The sequence below is a fragment of the Poeciliopsis prolifica genome, unplaced genomic scaffold, assembly GCF_027474105.1.
Source record: "Poeciliopsis prolifica strain line A6 unplaced genomic scaffold, Auburn_PproV2 SCAFFOLD072, whole genome shotgun sequence".
Classification (NCBI taxonomy): domain Eukaryota; kingdom Metazoa; phylum Chordata; class Actinopteri; order Cyprinodontiformes; family Poeciliidae; genus Poeciliopsis; species Poeciliopsis prolifica.
The window spans coordinates 1,509,814-1,530,583 of NW_026562447.1; the positions used below are offsets into that span (position 1 = coordinate 1,509,814).

The 20,770-nt window shown below is 36.7% G+C and overlaps 2 protein-coding genes across 2 annotated transcripts; one reads left to right on the top strand and one right to left on the bottom strand.

Annotated features, from left to right (window-relative positions):
* Positions 1–6,201: 6,201 nt before the first annotated feature.
* rbis (ribosomal biogenesis factor) lies at positions 6,202–7,778 on the bottom strand. Its single transcript, XM_055020951.1, has 4 exons — positions 7,707–7,778; positions 7,101–7,216; positions 6,867–6,983; positions 6,202–6,790 (listed from the first exon to the last, which is right to left on the bottom strand). The coding sequence occupies exons 2-4, from the start codon at positions 7,209–7,211 to the stop codon at positions 6,722–6,724; spliced, it is 297 nt and encodes a 98-aa protein (XP_054876926.1). The 5' UTR covers positions 7,212–7,216; positions 7,707–7,778; the 3' UTR covers positions 6,202–6,721.
* A 1,131-nt stretch (positions 7,779–8,909) lies between these two features.
* LOC129352113 (carbonic anhydrase 1-like) lies at positions 8,910–15,155 on the top strand. Its single transcript, XM_055020969.1, has 7 exons — positions 8,910–9,197; positions 9,451–9,648; positions 10,988–11,106; positions 11,691–11,783; positions 11,871–11,933; positions 12,009–12,164; positions 13,556–15,155. Exons 1-7 carry the CDS (start codon positions 8,933–8,935, stop codon positions 13,673–13,675), a joined length of 1,014 nt encoding a protein of 337 aa, XP_054876944.1. The 5' UTR covers positions 8,910–8,932; the 3' UTR covers positions 13,676–15,155.
* The last annotated feature ends 5,615 nt before the right edge of the window (positions 15,156–20,770 follow it).

Genomic DNA, 20,770 nt, shown 5'->3' on the forward strand with positions numbered 1-20,770 from the left:
ACAAGTCTGAACTGGAAGTGGTTGGCACCATCTTGGTAAGCAAGTGCATGGGATGCAGAGTTGAAATGAAAATATACGGGCACTCTTGACCAATGTGTGAGACTGACACATTCAAAGATACATGAACAAAATGGCTGCTTCCGGGATCAAACCGTATGAGACGAAGAAGAAAAACAAGTCAGACGACATGAACAAGCTGCCTCTGAAACACTGCGGAGGAGCTTCACAGCCTGAAATCCATGGACTCAGACAATCAATATTTAAATGGACTTGGAAAAAACTCGTGTGTGAATAACAAGGTTCTGCTGACTGGCAGATTAAGTACATCTAGTATCTTACACCCAACTTAACTAGCAAATAAAAGCTACATTAGTTAAGCTAAACTGAAGTGCATGAAAACTCTGCATTGAATTAAAGTTTTGACAACAGCTAAATATGTACTTTTTCAATACATTTGTATTATTGGTATTGCAATAATAAAGCCTTTACAAACCTTTAAAATTCTGTTATTCCAGTTTATACTCACCAATCTGTGGACAGTCGCTGGCTGCCACAGGTGACACATGAAAGCTGTCATACTGGCTGATGGGTTGATTTTTCTCATGGAGAAAAAAATTCAACAACAATGGGGGAGTCTTTCTTTTCATGCTTTTCTTTTTTTACCCCCTCTTGTGGAATAGAAAAGACGAAGAGCACCAGGCGCTTTTGCCACCTACACAAAGTCATCTTTCCTCAATACAACATTTTGAAAAGAATTGCACCACGTTGCACACAACCTATGACCATCAGGCAAAAGCAGGAGAAGGATTACATGGCTGCTTTAACTTTAACACTGATCCATCAAAGCAATGCTTTTTTAAAAGGCAGGAATTATCTTTCTTAAAGAGTGTTTGCCAGATGGAGGCAGACACTTGTACACAGAGCGGTAAATCTGTGCAACTGAATGCATTGATCAGTGAGATTTAAATTCCCAACCTTCTGTTTAGTGTTTATAGGCTGCGTCATCCTCATTTAGACAACCGGGCGACGTTTCAGCTGCATGAAAGGAAGCACAGAGGAGGATAACAATAAATGTTTTATAGCATTTAACAAATGATTCGAGGTACTTTGACACAATGCAGGAGCAAAAATAAAAACAGCCAAATCTCTGCACTGCTTCAAACTGAGTAATAGACGTTACACACAAGCTGCAGAATAAAACAACAAATCACAGGAAGAAGAGGGATCCTCTGTCAACTACTGCGGCCAAAACACATTGAAAACCAGTCATCCAAGAAAAGCAAAACTCGTCTCATCACGCCGTCAGCTTACCTGAAATATTACGATGGAGTATTAGGGCCATGCAAAGAAATAAAAATAAATACAATTATGAGAATTTTACAAGAAGTCCTAAAATTACTGGAATAAAGTGATGACGTCATGAGAATAAAGTCATGAAATCATGGGAATAACTTTGTCCAAAAGTAAAGTTAATACAAAAATAAAGTAATAATGTTACAACTTACCGTAATTCTTAAAATATTATGACATTTTTTTCATAATTTTATTTTTATACATTTTATTAGTGTTGTATAATACTCTCCCAGATGGACTGCTGTCCTCTGCTAAGGTTTCTAAAAAAAATAACACAAAAAGCTTTTTCATGACTTTGTCATTCAAAAATGCATCTTAATATATTGGAAACTATCCATAAATGAGCTCCTCAAGCAGGCCTACCCTTATTGCAATAATTTAATGTTAAAATATTAAAATAATGTACTCCTATGTGTCTTTGCAGCTGAAGTGGAGAATGTGTTGTTTGCATCTCTGCATGAACAGAATACCACCTTTTTTATGTTTCCAAGATTTAAAAAAAACAGAAACCATCACAGTCACCTCTATCATACTTTGGTGAACTCAGCAAGGCGTCCTGCTAATCAAGACTTTTCCAACAAATCGGAGGTGTCACAAAGAGCAGAAGTGATTGTGTCAATTAAACAAAATCTAAATCTTCACGAAGGTTCTTTCTTTCCCCCATGTTCAGTCAAAATCACATGTATAAAAAATTTTTTATAAGATGAATTTCTAAATTAAAATGAATGAAACACTCCTTCAAAACTCGAGTTATCATCTCACTCTGCTGATGATAGAAGAAAATATATAATATGTGAAGAAAACAGTCTATTTTCCAACAAAGCACCTTTAAGGTAAGTTTTCGTAAACTAAAGCTTTAATTGGAGGACAGAGTGAGACATCGTTTAGGAGTCAAACTTTTAATCACAATTTAAATCTTGGCTATCTAACAAGTTGGCAAATGGTCTTTAAAGACATTAGAGGAGAGATTAAAAGCCAATAAGTGGACAAGTGCATTTGAAAAAGAAAATAAATATTAATGAATTCCCGTTTTAAGATATTACGAAGAGGTTTTCCAGCTTTATTCGTGTTACCTAATAGCATTCTCTATAAGTCGTGATGGAAACATGTCTGACTTAAGTTCTGACCTTTTAAGGACCATTACTTTTATATAAGGTGCTTTATCTTAATGTCAGAAATGCATTTTGTAATCACATTTCTTAAATAAAATATCAAAAAGGAATTTGCTGTTTTCAGGCTTTTCTCCAGACGCTCCAGCTTCCTGCCACAGTTTAAAATCATGACTGTAAACATAATAATATAGATACTCTATATATACTCTTAGAAAGACATCAAGCCTTATAAATATATATATTAGTCTTATAATGCTGGATCTCAGAGGTGCTAACAACATTCATTTATTTAGAGTTAACCCCTTTGAGCTTTTTTGAGCTATAAATCAGTCTGCTGCCAAGTTTTTCTAGAGGTTAAATACATAATTAAATTCTTGATTAATATGTTGTTGCTATGTTGTTGTACTGTGTTTTAAGATTTTGTTCAGAGTGCCTTTTCTAACCTTAAACCCTCACCCCAGCAAAGGTCTCTGCACGGCCCTGTTTATGTGAGTTTATTGGTTTGGAAAAAGTCTAACCCATTCAAAAAATAGATCTGTAATTTAATTTAGTTTCATAAAGAGGAATCAGAAGAAATTACGATGTGGATGTTTCACTATAAAGCTTGCATGAGTTGTGACAAGCTATGCATCTGAAATGACTGAAAAAACAAATCTGAACAACAGCCAACACCCATAATCGTGCTCCGTGTGCCCCAATCCTGCACAAACACACCCGTCGATTCCCAATTCTCTCACATGGAGGAGAGCAGATGCTGTGACCTTTTGCTGTTGGTCCCATCAGAGTGAAAAACAGAGCTGAGTGGAGGGAACGTCAGGCTGCAAATGGGCCTTTGGATTCTCATTGGGATTCAGGGAGCCAAACCCTTGTTTCTTTCTCTATATGTGAGCCCAAAACAAACGCACAGACCCGCTTCTCTGCGCCTCTCTCTGCATATTGATGCCATTATCCACAGCGCCATCTTGTGGGTATTTCAAACTCTCTCTCTCTGTCTAAATTGTTTTTTTTTTGGTCATTTTGGTCACTCTGCATCTTATATCTCCTTCTAAAACATCATATGTATTAGGAGACAGATGAAGATTTTAGTGTTTTTAGAGCAACACACCCTCACCGTCCTTCCCGCAGATCCACACACACACACACACACACACGCACACACACACACACACACACACACCCATCCAGCTCATGTAGATTAAAAACCCAATCCAATCCGATGTGTGCGTGCTCTGGCATGAAAACCGCTTCCCTGGGGTGTGAAAGTGGTGCAAACCCTCCGCCTGTGTTCTGATGCTGCCATCTGGATCACAGTGGGAAGCACCGGCTTTAAAAAACAGCTCCAGTAGACTCTTCTCATCAGCCGTTTGCACCTTTTATCCAGAAGGGATCAAGGCAAAGGATTTCAGCCAAACCATGTCCTGTTAATTAAGATTCGGAATTTTTTATTTTTTTTTTGCAACACTGCTAAATCCACTTTTCTTTCATATTCAGACACATTTGCAACCTTTCTCTGTTCATCTCAGGTTCTGTAGGTTCATTTCATAATGCACTCAGGTTCATGAATTTATTCTCTCAAGAGAGAAAATCACGTTGGTGGTTAACGTCGGTTCAGCAGTTTCTGTCCCTAAACATTAAAATAAAAACATAAATTACAATAAATAACTCTAAAGCTACAGAACTATCATACTTAAGTAATTTAGCATTATTTATCGAATGTTTATGTTCTGACGAAGTAAAAAAAATATTTTATTTGTCTCTTTAAGTCAAATCACTCGTTTCACTGGCACATTATTTCACTTATAACGAAAAGTTTCTCGATGACTTTTGACATAAATGTCTGATATTTGCACATGAAGGCAAGGAGCAATGCTGTTATCAATTTAAGGAATTATTGACTTAAACCATTTTCATACATTTTGCTGAAAAATAGCTCGTAAGTTAGTTTTGTCTTATAGAATACTAAGTTATTTGCGCAAGAAATTAGGTTAAAACAACGCTTGGCAAGAGTTCTGTTTTTACAGTGTAGAAATTCCTTTTTTACAAATATTTATCAATAATCAAGTGTGAATAGGCAATTAATAAGACCCAATATATTTGTAGCCAATGTATTATTTTCAGAAAAGACGCTAAAAACAAATTTCCAACTAATATAAACTAAGATGGATTACCATCAGTCCAAATGTATTTTTGAATCTGTAATGCTTTTCATTTCATCACAGTCCTGCACAGGTTTGCCACAGACCTCTTCTCATGCTTATTCCAGATGTATTGACCAGCTGGACTCTGTCAGTTTGCCATGGAGACAAGCAATCAGGAGGGCGATGGAGCACCGGTGACCTCAGATGTCAACTTTCTCCAGAAGTATGCAGCCGCAGAATACTGATAACGGCTCTGCAGCTCCATGATGGAGCCCAAAAAATCTGCACTCCACCTTCAGGTGTCCTCAAGATGGAAAGGACAGCGAGAAGTCCAGGAATAAGTTGGGGGTTTTTCTACATAAATGTTTGTTACCTGCACAGGAGAGCAAGAAACTGCTTAGCAGAACAATGCAATTCAGAAATAAAATGTAAATGGCGTAAACATTTTAAAATGGCATTGATTTTTCTTTTTTTTTTTGGTTTATGTCAAATAACTTCAGTTTGTTTATTTCCAACCTAAAGTAGGATTGTTAAAATTTAAGACTTTCATTTAAGTTGTTTGTAATTTCTTTTTTTTCTCAACAAATCTAAAAAAAGTTTGAAATAGAACAAAATGTAAATTATACTTCGCCTATCAAGTGTCATTCTCTGTAGAAGCCACTTCACACTGCAAAAACACAAAAATAATAAATCATTTTGTTTTTTCTCTAATGCAAATATCTTAGCACACTTGAAATAAGAGAAAATAAGATTACAAGTAACTTCTCAGAAAGATATATTAGCTAATTTAAGTCAATAAGTTAGTATTGATGAAGTACTAGTTCCACTAATGACAATCTTTCTTTATATATATATACTCTAATGGAACTAGTAATTTTTCATCAATATTAGGAAATTATTAACTTAAAATATGCTCCTGTATCTTTTGGAAAGATTTCTTATAAATTAGTTTTGTCTTATTTCAAGTGTACTAAGATACTTTCTCAAGACAAAATTTTGTTTCTGCAGTGTATAGATGAACATTTGTAACCATTCTAGCTGAAAACATCACTTTTCAAGTTTAAAGTTTTATAGTGGAGGAAACTAAAACTGTGAACTCCCTGATGAACAGGCTTCCTTCTCTGGGTTTGTTTGGCAGGAGGTCATGAATGTTGGGTTGACCCACCATCAATGGGAGCAGGAGTCAACTGAGATTCACAAAAGTCACAACAAAACATGTTAAATAATAAAAGAGGGAAGTTGCAGCTTCTCCCAGTATAAAGTAACTATTTCTTTGCTTTTGTGGCCTGTCTAATTTTAACTTTTATTCTTGTATTATTGCTACATGGCTATAGTCAAATATTTAAGTTTTTGCCTTTCATGTATTATATTTTTTCATCTACATAATAAAAGTTTTAACAAGTTTGCAAGCCAACACACCAGCACTAAAAAATGCCAAAAACGAATCAATGAAAATTGAACATTGTTTTTTTTTTTTTTACTTTGCATGTAGGTAAAGCATGATATCACTCAACGTTGAGACATGTTATACCACACAAACCAGATGTACATTTAGGTATTTAAAATGCAAAATGGCTAAACTGGAACAATTATGCGTAGTTCTGGCCGCTAGGTGGCGACAGAGCGACAGCAACATTAAATTGCATCTACAGGTGTTAGTGGGATAATTAAAGCAGTTTGGCTTGGTGGAAAACAACTTAATAAAAACTAGACAAGAACTGGCTGTATAAATTTAAATTGATTCTTAATTTTAATTCTAATTCATGCTTACAACTTCACTTAAAAGTGTTAGGTTCGCGTTCAAAAACAGTTACTGCAGTTTCACAAGGAAAAATATCAAAACATATGAAGTGGTGTTTGATTCAAAGACATCACTCGTTTCTTTTAAATTATATTTTTTTGTTTGTTTTATTAATCAATCTGTGTAAACATACAAAAATTACTCAAGAACAAAAGCAGAAAATTAATTGTTGACTGTCCCGTTTTTGCTGCTAATATACAAACTTCTGCAGATTCACCAAAGGATTAAACAACATGCTGTTGCTGGGGGGAAATCTGCATTCCTCTTTGTGACATTTAATGACAAGGTCCACCAGAAAAAAATTGAATCAGTCATCATTAAAGCTGAGAGAAAAGCTCAGCAGCGTTGTCAACATTTACCGGTTCCTTTGGTGGCTCTTTCGGGCCCTAAAAAACCCAAAACATGTGTGTTATTATCAGAGTCATAGACGTATCTAAAGCATTAAACGTTTTCGTCCTCTACCTGTGTTTGTTTCTTTGTTGGTGGTGCAACACCTTTGGAAATGCTCTTCACATCCCTCTGCACCTCCGTAAATATCTGGTTTAGGTTTTCCACCTTCTCATTTTTCATTGCGTTGATCTGTCCAAACACAACAGCAGCAGGTGTAAACGCCACACTGAACTGGATATATTTAAGATATATGAGGGGACGGATAATGCATGTGCATAATTTAAGGGGGGGAGGGTAAAATCTCACATTTTTTAGCGATGTTGTGACAGGTTTTGCTTTGTTCTTCATCTTCAGATGCCTGTTTGCTACTTGGAAGACACTCTTCTGTTTTTTTCCTTTCTGCTTATTCTTCGCCATGTTACCTGAAGGAAATGGAAAAACAGCAACAGAGAAATATTTAAGACCAAACAGACTATTTCAGAACAAAACTAGTCTCAGTGTGGATAACACATCCTAAAAATTTATTCTCACAGTTTATGTTGTATACACTTGTTTAAAATATGAAAATAGCACATTTAGGTATCTAGATATCATATTATGGCTGATTTCTTGTATTGTTAATTAAGCTATTAGCTTGTTGCTTTAAAACACTAAAATAGGTGTTTAGGTTCTTTCATGGAGTTTTAATAGTTTATAAATGCGATTCTAAAACAATAAACCTTTCACGCAATGTGCTCTTTAGCTAAAATCAAACTCGTTGTTGTCAGCTGTTCACTTTCCACGTTGTAAACAAGTAAACAAATGCGTCGTCACAACGTACATTTTAGCCAAACAGGCTAACAGCCATAGAGAAGCTAAAGGAGCCAAAACTGAAAATCAGAAAATAGAAACACAAAATAAAACTTTACATACCTTTTTCATATGAGGAGCAATGTTTCGGAATTCATGTGCCACAAACGTGCCCTGCCGGTTACGTCACTTGCGTGCGACGACGCGATAAAATGACTGGTACTGTGAAACCCGTCAATGCGGGTGCCATCTTGGTCAGGTGGGTTAAATGGAAGCTTTAATCTAACTTTCATTATATTATATTATATTATATTATATTATATTATATTATATTATATTATATTATATTATATTATATTATATTATATTATATTATATTATATTATGCAATATTAGGCAACAGCAACTCCCGACCCCACGAGGGACAACGGTGAACAAATAATGGATGGATGGATATTATAGCAAACAATATATATTATATTACATGACATGACATTATATTATATCAGAAAAGTGTAAAACACCTTTAGGTTGTAAAACAGTAATGCAAACTTTTAATATCTCAGAGCTCTGTTTCCTTGTAGCTAAGTATGGTCAAATAATCTAGTGTCTGTACATACAAATGCATCCAAAAAGACTTACAGCAGTTGAAAAAAAAAGGAATAAAATCCACTCCATCATTTTAAGATTGCTATTTATAACAACTATTAAAGCAATACTTTGTGTTGGTTTACTACATTAAAAACCCTGTGAAATACATACAATTTTGCTGTTTTGGTCTACTAAAACTCTTGCAGTTCTGCTTTACACCACCAGATGGTGCCATTATACAAATAATTAACCCTTCCCTCCAGTTTGCACGATCTTCACGCAGCACGGCGATGAAACCTCATTATGTCATGCTGCACTGAGCAGTAGTTGCCACTGGGCTGCAAATAATAATCTACAAGGTCTGTGGAAATTCTCAATGAGACTGAATTAATAATTATCTGAAATTATTTCATTGAGATGTCACATTTATTATGTACTTAGTGTTATAAATATATAGAGGTAAAGATGCATGTTTTGATGAGCTCGTGTAATAAATTGTGACTTTATTATTAACTGAAGGTATTAACAGGCTGGGATTGATTATAGATTGCCACAAAAAAATAAGCCATAAACAATCTTCTTCCTTTATAGCATAATTTTTATTTTAGCTTTTGTAATTTGACAATTGCTGGTATAATTGACGTCCGATTTCACCTTGTGCCGCCACCCTGTTCTGCGTCACGTCATTGCGTAAGACTCAGCAAAATCCGTTAGATGAAAACCAAAAGCGCATCAATCTGCATATTTCTCCAGCCTGAATGAGGAATTTGGAGCCTTGGATTGATACGGAGAGTCAATTCAACGCGTCAAACTCCTCCCGCGGTCACTGTACTCGGACATCATGTGGTCACCACCAGCCTGGCAGACGCGCCGCGCACAGGCTATATAAGCTCGGCAGCTGTCAGGTGGAGGACACTGGCAGCTCTGCACTGCATTGCTCTGTTCTGCGCTGGGAGATTACACAGACTCTGCAGAAAAACACATTAGCAATGTCTCACGCTTGGGGATACGGAGCGGATACCGGTGAGGCGCTGTTTGGATGATGCACTTATTAAATTAATATTAGAACCAGTCATAGGAACGGGAAGGGTGCTGAATAAATTAAAGCATAATGCGCATCCTCTGATCTCTGCAGAGATTTTTGTGTCAACAGAATATGACTAATGCGTCTTGGGGAATTTTACGCACAGATTCCTTCCTCAAAATGCATTTTATGCACACAAAGCCTCCTAAAATTAACCTAATTAATTTTGTTTACTATGCGCATGACATCCAGGACCCGACAAATGGGCTGACAGCTTCCCAATCGCGAACGGACCCCGCCAGTCTCCCATCGACATCGTTCCGGGTGAAGCATCGTACGACCCGGCGCTGAAGCCGCTCGTCCTGAAGTACGACCCGTCCACCTGCCTGGAGATCCTCAACAACGGCCATTCCTTCCAAGTGACCTTCCTAGACGACATCGACAGCTCAAGTTAGTGTGTGAATACTGCGTGGATTCTTAAGGGCTATAAATATTCCCCCAGTTAAGATTTCCACGTTCCAGGCTAATTCATGTTAATTTAACTCAACAAAATAATCTTAAGACAAGCAGGTGCAATTTGCATCCAGTTATATAGAAATATATCAAATCAATCCGATGCAAAATGGTCATATTGGCTGCAGATTACGCTGTGCTGTAAGTTTAAGCAAACGGATTTATAATTATTTGTACGTTGATTTTAGACTTTGACCTGAAATGACAAAAAACATTTAGACTTTAATCAAACTACTTTACTACCACCTAGATTATTTATTTTTGTAAAACTAATATTAAAATCGTAATTTGTAAGCCAAACTAAAATCAATTCTGTAAATTAAAATAACATGTCAGAAATTAAGAAAAACTTCAAGTATCACACTTACTCATAACCTTTCTTTCTCTATCTGTATATAGTTGGTATTTATATTTTACTTTCTGTTTATTGTCTTTGAAGCTTCCTGGCCGTAGAGCTTCTCTTACAAATAAGTGAAACAGAAATTATACATTGGAGTTACATGGTTAAGATTAAGAACAAATGATTTCATGATTTTCAGGAGTTCCACCAATTTTGAACAGATTTGACTGGCTAGTTTACAATCCCATAAATATATTTTAAATTAAACCTTGTTGCTTCCATTGAATTGTAAATGAAAAGAAAAGTACAAAAGCATGCAGATCCTGGAAAAGAAAGCCCCTGGTAACCGTTTCCCATGGCAACTTTTAAGCTAGCAGCGAGGTCAATTGTGAAAAAGTTGGGGGTTGGTGGTTTTTCTGCAAGAGGAACACAATCTATGGCTGCTTTGTTTTCTTGGTTTGCAATTTTTCTGAATTAATCTACACATTTAATTGAGATTAGAGTGTAATTTCTGTGTCGTTAACTTGGATTGCTCATCTTCTTCATACTTCTTCCACATGAAGCCTCCATTTGTCTGCAGGATGTGATTATGCATCATATGCACCCTGTGGAAAACATGAAAAATGTCGACTACCTCTATTTGTTTCTTTAACAAAGAGTCACTGCTAAATGTTTTGACCATCTTGATTATTTCCACTGCTTTGTGGTCAGTAAATAGATTATGCAACTTGAGTTGACTCTTAAACAACAGGAACTGAGTCTGTTTCATCAAGAAGGAAGTTTGTATCTCGTCTTATTTAGGTTGTTCTTTATAATCTTTGTTTAAGGATGTATTTCCTTTGCAGTGTGCAACATTCAAACCCTCACTGTGGCTGACTCATGCTGAGTGTAGGCTGAGTTGACGGAGGAGTATTTCCTTTTTTGTCCTCTCTGCAGCTCTGAAAGACGGACCCGTCATATTTAACCACAGACTGAAGCAGTTTCATTTTCACTGGGGGGCTTCGGACGACCATGGGTCTGAACATACTGTGGCCGGGACCAAATACCCAGCTGAAGTAAGAATGCTCTGATATAAAAACATCACATTATGACAGATAAAAGTCAGAATATAAAGGGTGCAGTTCAGGATTCTGTCAAAAACATACCTGGAGAGTTGCTTTGATTCTTTCATGCATGTTTGCAAAATCCTGTAAAGGTGCAGCACATAACTTTTATTTAAAAATAAATGTCACCATGTTGTGACAATATAATGTGTGACAGATAATCTGTGAAAAGATGGAGCTCCTCCACTTCTGTTCCCAACCAAAACCAACCAATCAGAGGCAGGAGGCGGGTCTTATCGCTGTCCATTCTCCTCATGTACTTGCTTCTGCGTGTGCTAATGGCAGAGAAACAGCTGACTGTTCAGGAAAGCATGTTAGCATTCACAATAAGCTATAGTAAAGAGCAGTGATCCAGTAAAGTGATCCGGTGTGTTTAGGAAAGGACTGTTCGTAGTATTTAGATAGAAATGCTCTGTTTTCCAAGACAACTAATGAGATTAACTGTCATTTCCATAAACTCTGGTGCACAGAAACAGCTTAACAGTCGTTATTTAATGTTCTTAAATAAAAACATTGTTGTACTAATTGACTTCCAGCTCCATCTGGTGCACTGGAACACTAAATATGCAAACTTTGGTGAAGCCGCCAGTCAACCTGATGGGCTTGCTGTAGTTGGAGTCTTCCTACAGGTAAACATTAACGGTTGGAGTCATTCAGTGTAACTTCGACACCTCAGAAAAATATACACTGGTATGCTATTATTTTCTGTCTTTCAGATTGGGGAAGAAAATCCTAATCTCCAGAAACTTATTGATGCATTTGACTCAATCAAGACCAAAGTATGTATCTGTAGAACCACTCTTGTTCATCTTCTGAATCAATTAATTCATGAACTTTTTTGTCATGTACGTCAGGGCACCCAATGTTCCTTCGCTGACTTCAACCCTGAGACGTTGCTGCCCGGTTCCCTAGACTACTGGACGTACGAGGGCTCTCTCACCACACCTCCTCTGCTGGAAAGCGTCACTTGGATCGTCTGCAAAGAGCCAATCAGCGTCAGCTCTGAGCAGGTATTTCTAATTAAAGAGCCCATTCTTCCCTGGCTCTGTGAGCAAACCTTCTCCTTTTGTCTGTTGTCCGAATCAAGGGCCTAATTGTTGGAGTTGCTGGCATTCCTGAACCTAAAAGAACAAAACTCTTGTAGGGGGAAGAAATGCAATACAGCGCGTCCCATTTTAGTCTCAAATGAGAAAGATGTGGCACTGCCAAGAGTTCAAATGAGAGTTCACACCGGCGTTACGGCTCACCACAATGTGCGAGTGAATGTGTGGAGAGTCAGCAGGAAATAGTCAACCCACACATGAAAGTCTGAAACTGAAGGGACTTTGATGTATTTAGGGCATGATTCTGCAGCTTTTTCAGTAAATATAATTTGTGTTTATCCAAAAACACCAAACACAGCAGACATTTGACTCAGATTAGTTTGTAGCTCAAGTCTCTTAGCCATGTGAAAACTAACACTGCATGCACAAGTTGCATTTCCTGGAGTAAAGACGCAAAAGGTGCAGCCTAACCTTTCGACTCAGTGCCCTTTCAGACTTGGCCCAACGTTTACAAGCTATCACCTGATTACAAGGGATTGAAACTATCACCTAAATTATTCGCTCAAAGCTGTTTAAAAAAAAAAAAAAAAATTACTTGCTATGTGTGCTCCATCATGTAGCGGAAGCTTTGTGAAAGAGTGTGTAAATTATTCACTCATTATCCATCGTTAATGGAAAATCCGGCAAATAGGTCATCTGACACAATCATGTTGCAACTGTTTTGTTAGATTATTGCTGCTGGGTCAGATTAAATTTAAAAAAGCATTTCTTTTGATTACTTTGGAAAGTTAACTTAAGGTTCTAATGTATTTTTTATTACAAACTCAATTATATACTAATTAGGGGTGGAGGAAGCTAGGGAGCTAGCAGCTATCCTGGATTTAGCAGGTTAGCTGTTAGCTATTGATTTAAAGTATTTTTGATTACAAAAATCAATGGAAAATGTAACATTTATGTGCTAATCAGTGGCTTATGAAGCATATGTTGTCTGATAAATCAATGTTATTTTTGTTTATTTTTATTTTTTGGTCCATTTTATGAATAATTTAAAAGGTTTGAGATTTACATGCTCAAGATTTAAGATCAGCTAAACTGAACATGACATAAAAAAAATCAAAGAAAACATATGATTATTTTAAGCTTTTCCTTTTGCTCAAAAAACATTATGTAACTGCTGCAAATGACCTTTTTAGGTTTTTTTACTGCAGATTTGATGAGCTATCAGTCCTCTAATTTGGGAAAGTAGATTTGCAGCTGATTTAAATGACAGTAATCTGCTGCAGTGAACTGTGTGCATTGTCTCTGGGATTAAATCAGTGTTGTGAGTAAATCACAGGTCTTCTTCTCCTGTTTCACAGATGGCCAAGTTTCGCGGCCTCCTCTTCTCTGGTGAGGGCGAGGCTGAATGCTGCATGGTGGACAACTACCGCCCTCCGCAGCCACTCAAAGGTCGCACCGTCCGTGCTTCCTTCGAGTAATTCCCATCCCCCTCTGCTGCCCCCTTACCTTCCTTCCCCCTTTCAGAAATACCTTTCTTTGCTGCAAACCATAGGAAGAAGACATATCTCTCTCCGTCCAGCTCTAAAACTTAAACTCTTACATTTTATTTCTGGATCCAAGAAGCACAGCCTGTTAAAGTTTATTTTGAAAGGGGCAGCATTATGTATTTTCAGGACACATGGTGCCATAAAATGCTGCCAAGAAAAGAAATTTGACTTTGCAATTTAGCACCTTGGAATTTGGCCTCCGTCTCTTTAAGAAGCGCCTGCTTTTTGGAAAGTCCGCCTTCAGGAAGTCATCGCAACACAGTTTTTTCCATTAAGCCTAAATTGCAACATTTTTACCAGCATTTCACAGAGAAATAGTTTGAATTATGAACTCAGCAAAACACGCATTTGCTAATTTCTGCTGACGTTAGTCTCTGGTCAGTTCCCCCAAGCGTTTCTGCACCCAAAATGGCTGCCTTTGGAGATAAAATACTTTTCAAATATGCATGAAATAATCAAACTAACGCTCCAGTTATGTTTTTGATGAGGGATTAGCATTATAACACGATGTAAAGCTCGAAAGTTTTACACAACGCTGCCTCTTTAACGTCAAACTTGTCGTGTTGGCTTAAACATTTTCACCAGAGTGGTGCTCTGCAGAAATCACAGGCTGCATAGCTCCAGTTAATGGGGGAGTATAACACCATATCGCCATGTGTGAGTTACAAGGTGCCAAAATTGGACACACAGACATGAGGACACTCCTGCTGCCAATCTAGCTGTAATCTCTGACTGCCTGCCAGCCTCTGCAACGCAGCAGCTTACTGAACCGCTGCAGCTGCCTCCACTGCAAGTGATTGACTTAGAAAATTCCCCTCTGGCTCACACTCCAACACACATACGCACACGCGTGCAGTCCCATGCAGACATGCAGCCTGACGGCATTGACCTCTTTATTGATTCAAATTGTACATAAGGGCTGACAGCTCCATGACAATAGCTTGTAACTTTTATTTTTACAGTCTATTTTCTTTATTTTTATGATGAATTGACTTTTAAATCCTGACAGCTCTTTTAATAATTCTTAAATAATGCATTGTGACAAAAATCACCTTCTTTTTTTGCTGAAATCCTGATAATGATAGCAATGAGGAGCAAACTGACACAGTTGAGTATAGATGCACTGTAGCCCTGTGGCCATACAGCATAGCAGCTAGCATTAAACGCCAATGAAGAAACAGGAAACATGAGAGGAATCTGCCAAAACAGAAGAACTTCCTGTCAGTTCTTAACCGGACAATGATTAACAAAACGCCCTTCAGGACGTCTGGGTGTAGCATTTCTTACTCCAGTGAGATTTGAATGAAACGTGTAATAGAAATGTGAATCAGTAATGCGGCTGTTCCAGGTGTGTCAAATTATATTTTGGGTGTAGACATTTAATAGTTGAATAAATACATTTTATGATTAATTTGTGTCCACTTTCTTTTTTTGCGTCCATGCTTGTTTTGTGCTTTATTTTTGAATAGTTTACAGTAATATATTGGTGAAATGTATTTATCAAAATTCAGATTTTGCACATTTTTATGCTTCCATTTGAGTTTATACTTCTTTAAAAAAAACTTCTTGTTATTTTTTATTTTTTTGAAGGTAAGCAGGAATCTAAGGTAACAAGTCAAGCAACTAAAGTTAAACTCCAGCAAGTTCGCACAGCTGGTTACAGCTAAACAGCTGCGTATACCTTTGTATACGGTGTAAAATGGCAGATGGAAAAGAGAAGTGTTCAGTTCTTTACCATTCAGAAACCTCATTCTACATTCTTGTCAGTTGTGGAGGAGGCTCCACTCCTGCTTTTCAAAGTTGTGTAAGTGCACATCTGTTTGCCCTCCTTTTCACCGGCAAGCAATTTATTTGAATTTAAAATGACGAGCGGCCCTAAATCGTTTCATTCTGAAAGGAGAACTGATCAGATTAACATCTCATCTAAAATTCTAAGAGGGATTTTATGCAAACAAAATGGAATGGACATGTTTTGTATTTATCCAAACCTGTTCAAGGAAGCATAATTGGTCACATTTAAAGTCATCTAAATGACGAAATTCTTGCATGAAATCCAGTTAGTCACTTTAATCAATAATATTGTCTATTTACTGCAATGTATTCGCTTTGTGTGTTTAAGAAAACCAGGATCACTCATATACACAATTTGCCTTGCAAACACAGACAGAATCACTCTAGTCATTAGAATCAAGTTTCTCGTTTGAATGATTTTTGTAACTCATTAAATGAATTCCTGCTCTTGAGTTTAATACCCAGCAATATAGGGTCTAAAAAGTGAATGTTTTGTCTATTATACTGGTGGAGTAGAGTTAGCACTGATCAGACATTGATAGTTAAAATGCAGCGTGAACTGCTGGTTTTTGGTAACATCTCCATGTCAGTTTCCTGCAGATATCAATTAGCAGTTACACTTCACATTCTGTGGAAATGTGAGCAGACAACTTCTCTCTTCTTTCTTTTTATGGCACTTTTTGTGTCTCTTTACAGAAAAAGCTGGCCTTACTCGACCGAGTTCAAAGCAGAGCTGCACAGTGACACAAATAAAACGTGTCATCCTGAAAGGTCAATATAAATAACTAGTATCGAGTGGTGACGCCTCAATCTCATTAACACAGTTGAGTCGATACAGAGCTCTATAAAAACATAAAAGGAGAGAGGAACATTTGCTTGGGGCCAGATGTCATTAGTGGTGGTGCAATGCACAAAGTTCAATAAACGCCAACAATGAGATGAGACATTCAGCGACCCTTACCTCACTGACTTTTAGTGAAAAGCATTTAAACCGGTCAAGCGAATCAAATGTCCTGCTACAAATGTGTTTGTTAGGTTTTTTTTCCTGCTCTGTTTTGTTTTTAATGCTAGACTTCATAACAATGATGAGGGTAGAGGTGACATTTGCTCACATTTTGTCACGCTACAACAACTAAACGTACAGCTCTGGAAAAACCATTGAAAACTTCATGATTATTCCACCAAATATTGACTTCTGAACTCTTCCTGAGTTAAAACATTAGTGTTGTTTCTAAATGAATGGTTTCTTGTTTTCGTTGCATTATTTGAGGTCTGAAAGAACTGCATCTTTTCTTGTTATTTTGACCATTTCTCAGTTTCTGCAAGCACAAAATTTTTGTTTGTAATTCTGAAATGGTTTTTAACGTGTTTCACAATTACAATTCTGAAAAACCAAAGTCAATACATTTTTTGCAAATACAGCTGATCTTAGTTTGACTGAAATTAACTTTAGTGTGGTTTAAATGTACATGTGAACGCCACAGATCGGTTTATTTTTAGTTTATTAGTTAAACTTATCTGTATTTTACACTGTTGTTGACTAGCAAAGGCGTTCAAAGCCATTAAATCCTCCAAAATAAATGTTGTATTAAACAGAATATGAATACCTTGTTTTTCTCTTTTAGACATGAGTATAAGTATAACTGTTACCTTTTGGTTTTGTAATATTTCTTAACCCATATTCATTAAGGCCCTCCCATAATCTTGCTAAAATGTCTTTACTGATCCAACATTTTACTTAGAACATGCTCATCTGAAATCATCCCCGTATTATTTAAGAAAATAGCAGAAAATCAGAATAAATATACTACAATTTTGTTTAAAAACCATGAGAGATTATGGTACCACAATAAACATTTATTTTATTTAAGCCTTTATACACAATAATAAATCAAAATGGTGCTGCAAAAGGGTAAATGATTTCTTTTCCTTTCAGGTTTTAACAGAATTACAGTTACCTTTTTGTTTTCACTGCTGCAGCTTTTGAAACAATCTCACTGATGCATCTGATATGAAATGAGAGACACGTTCATTTCATTTCTGCTTCATCTGCTTCATTTCATCTGCTTCATTTCAGCAGAAAAACATTTCGAAGCATTCGGTCGCCACAAGTTCAAAGAGAGTCCAGGAAACTTTCCACGCGTCACAAAGCGTTAGTCAAATCGAAAAAAGAATGGCACCGGTGTAAATATTTCAGTGGCAAATTTCCTGTGTTGTTTCCTTCTTTCAATCTTTATCACAACTTACTGTGAACTTGAACTTCTAAAGATGTGTCACTTCAACAAGCTTTAAAATATCTTGCTTCAATTCTGACAGCAGTTGGATTTTTCTTCTACAACGTGTCTGAATCAGGAACTGAAAGCTTTAGGATTCTTCATCTTTTCCTCTGGATTCTTCATCTTTTCCTCTGGCAATATAATGCATGAAGGAAAATCTGATTTAAACAGAAACTTCACTTTTTAAGAGATACACAAGCAGACATTTTTCTACAGAAGACCATGAAGGAGTATTGTAGTATTTTAGTGTTTTTTTTTTTAAGTTAAGAAGACAAAGATAGAATGTTTCATTTCTGAATTTATCTGAATTCATCAGATTTTCGTTTTTCTGCATCCTTTTTAAAAGACCCAAGAATCAAATTTTAAAGTGTTCACATCATCCATTATTATCCCTTGGACTCTTTTAATCCCTCCAAGAAAAAGTAACACCAACAGAGGTGAAGATCAACCCCAAAACTAAAGCAATATACTTATTTAAAACCATTTTAAATACATGGACCAAACAGGAAGCTCCCATTTGTGACATGAGAGAGTAGAAATGAAAAGATATAATTTTTCATTTGTGCCTCAGACAAGTTTTACTTGCTTTCTGCATGATTGTGATCAGAGTTTCTGTCATTTTCTGCCTTCTGATTGTTTAGGGAACAGCAGGGAGGTTACCCAGGGCGGCAGTAATTTAGGAGCGGCTACCGAAAAGCAGAATAAAACAATGCAGGGTTTTTTGAAGTATTTCACAAATGAAATATTGAGAAACTCAAGTCAAAGTTTCTCAATTCAGTCTAGGTCTGAAGGTTGCAAATAAAGGCCAAATGTGTGGAGTTTAACGATAAAAATGTCTGTGACTTTTAAATTTAGTATTAGTATTTTTTTGTTCTAAAAGTGACTATTTAAACCAACAGCTGTGTTTTTAGACTGCGGAAGAAAGCCGGAGCACCTGCAGAAAACACATTCAGGCATGTGGAGCGCTTGCAAACTTCTTGCAGAAAATACTCAACTCTGAGTATAAAAGTGACTCAACCTCGTGACCTTTGTACTCGTTCTCTTTTGCAGTAAATCATGTCTTGAAGAAAATGCAACTGAAGTGACACTGCATCATTTCCTTTTCTGTTTCTCCTTTTTATTCATTTCTGTCACTGTAAATGGTTGCAGATAGAGATGCAGAAACCCCAAACTGATAGTGACAGGTGAACGCAGCGCAGCTCCAAGTTTAACAGGATCATGGGAAAATTCCTGCAGGGTCAGAGTCAGGACCGCAGCTCTGCAGCAACCTACAGCGCTGTGAATCTGCAAGCTCAGCGGCTGTTTCTCTACTCATCAGCTCCCTGTCAGACTGCAGACAGCGACTCTACGCTCAGTAATCTATATTATTACTGAGTAATCTCAGTAATAATTTGTATTTTATTTACAAAATAAATTTCAATACGGCCAAAGTGGTTGCCAAAATTTTACCGTATTAAAATTCTGAGATATTTTCAACCTCAATGGCATTTTTTGGTGAAATAATTATATATATATATATTTTTTTTCAGTAATGCTTTGGTAGGTTTGATGCTCCTTTTTTGGATGATAGTTTGAACAGAGTTCAGGAAGATATTCAAAGTATAAATACTATTACAAAACTTCTCAAAGTATCCATCAATTATATCAACTAAACCACAAGCCCAATAAATCTTTACAAACCGTTTCTGTCTTCTTATTATAACCCATTATGCAAATATTACAGTGTATTCCTCCCCCAGGTTAAATAAAGAAACAATAAACAATACATGAAGTGACTCAGGAACAACTCTGGGGAACTGATCCAGGAAAGGAGTTTTTTCTGCTGCTCAAGGTCAACTGAGCAGATCAGAGGTCACATTATTCATTCACAAAGTTCAAATTAAAGCCACAGTCCTGCAGAAAGTGGAAAGAACAGGATTTAACCCCTTACTTTTAAAAATATTACATTCAAACTGACACACTGAGATGACTACTAAACAGTTACGATTAACTGTTTTCTTGAACAAATTACATTTTAGAGTTGATTTTAAAGCATTATAAATGAAACATTAATCGATGTTTGGATGTATAATGATAGTGCTTAAAAATTGTTGGCTGTGTGTTTGTATTTTTTTGTGAATTCATGACGTAATAAACTCCGAACAGAGACAAACATTAGGAGTAAAAATTACTGTCACGCTCTTTTCTTTCTTCCTGCTCTTCATTTTAAGCTCCAGGTCAGAATCTAAACTTGATATTCAGTTTGCCAACAAATCATTTTGATTCTTGTTTATATCTTCTGACCTAACGTGTTTGAGTTTGCACAGACAAACACTGATAAATGCGGGCTGGGTGAGCTTCGCTCAGTCTGGTTGTAACATTATCTGGGTCACCTACACCGAACCTCACCCCTCCTCCTCCAACTCCGACAGCCATCTTCATAAAACCTACAACATCCAATCCAATAAAGCTGCTTTACTATCAATTCATGTTCTCATTTCTCTATTTGATTGATCCTTTTTCAATTAACTTACATAGTTTTCTCACAGATCCAAACTCTTACCAGATATTTGATATGTTTTTCTTTATTTCTTCCTGTTTTTCTATTTTCTAATTACTTTCCTCCTCCACTTTCTTTCTTTCTTTCTGCTTCTTCATGTAATCAAATTAATAGAAGAATGGGCCGTGTTTCTGTTCGCAGTCCTGTCCGCTCTCAGTGGTATGCTGGTTAGCGTTACCCAGAGGAGTTGGGTTTCCTGTTGGGGCGACAGCAGGTCACGCCTCTCGCGTTACAACCTGTTAGCCAGAGCTTTGACCGACGGTCCAAACAGAATGTGGTCAGAACCACTTAATGTTTTTTTTAGTTCTGTGGTTCACAAAAAACACAACCTCTGGCTAGAAACACTGGGAAAACTCAATGCTGCAAAATATATAAAGAAACATCAACTTTTTGAATCATTTTTAGTCAGTATTCAATAAT

Excerpts from the sequence above, each read along its gene's own strand:
- rbis (XM_055020951.1), bottom strand. The coding sequence starts at position 7,211 with ATGGCGAAGAATAAGCAGAAAGGAAAAAAACAGAAGAGTGTCTTCCAA. Across the intron at positions 6,984-7,100 it reads TCACAACATCGCTAAAAAAT|ATCAACGCAATGAAAAATGA; the intron begins GTGAGATTTTAC and ends GTGTTTGGACAG. Across the intron at positions 6,791-6,866 it reads CAACAAAGAAACAAACACAG|GGCCCGAAAGAGCCACCAAA; the intron begins GTAGAGGACGAA and ends TGGGTTTTTTAG.
- LOC129352113 (XM_055020969.1), top strand. The coding sequence starts at position 8,933 with ATGAGGAATTTGGAGCCTTGGATTGATACGGAGAGTCAATTCAACGCG. Across the intron at positions 9,649-10,987 it reads AGACGACATCGACAGCTCAA|CTCTGAAAGACGGACCCGTC; the intron begins GTTAGTGTGTGA and ends TCCTCTCTGCAG. Across the intron at positions 12,165-13,555 it reads TCAGCGTCAGCTCTGAGCAG|ATGGCCAAGTTTCGCGGCCT; the intron begins GTATTTCTAATT and ends CCTGTTTCACAG.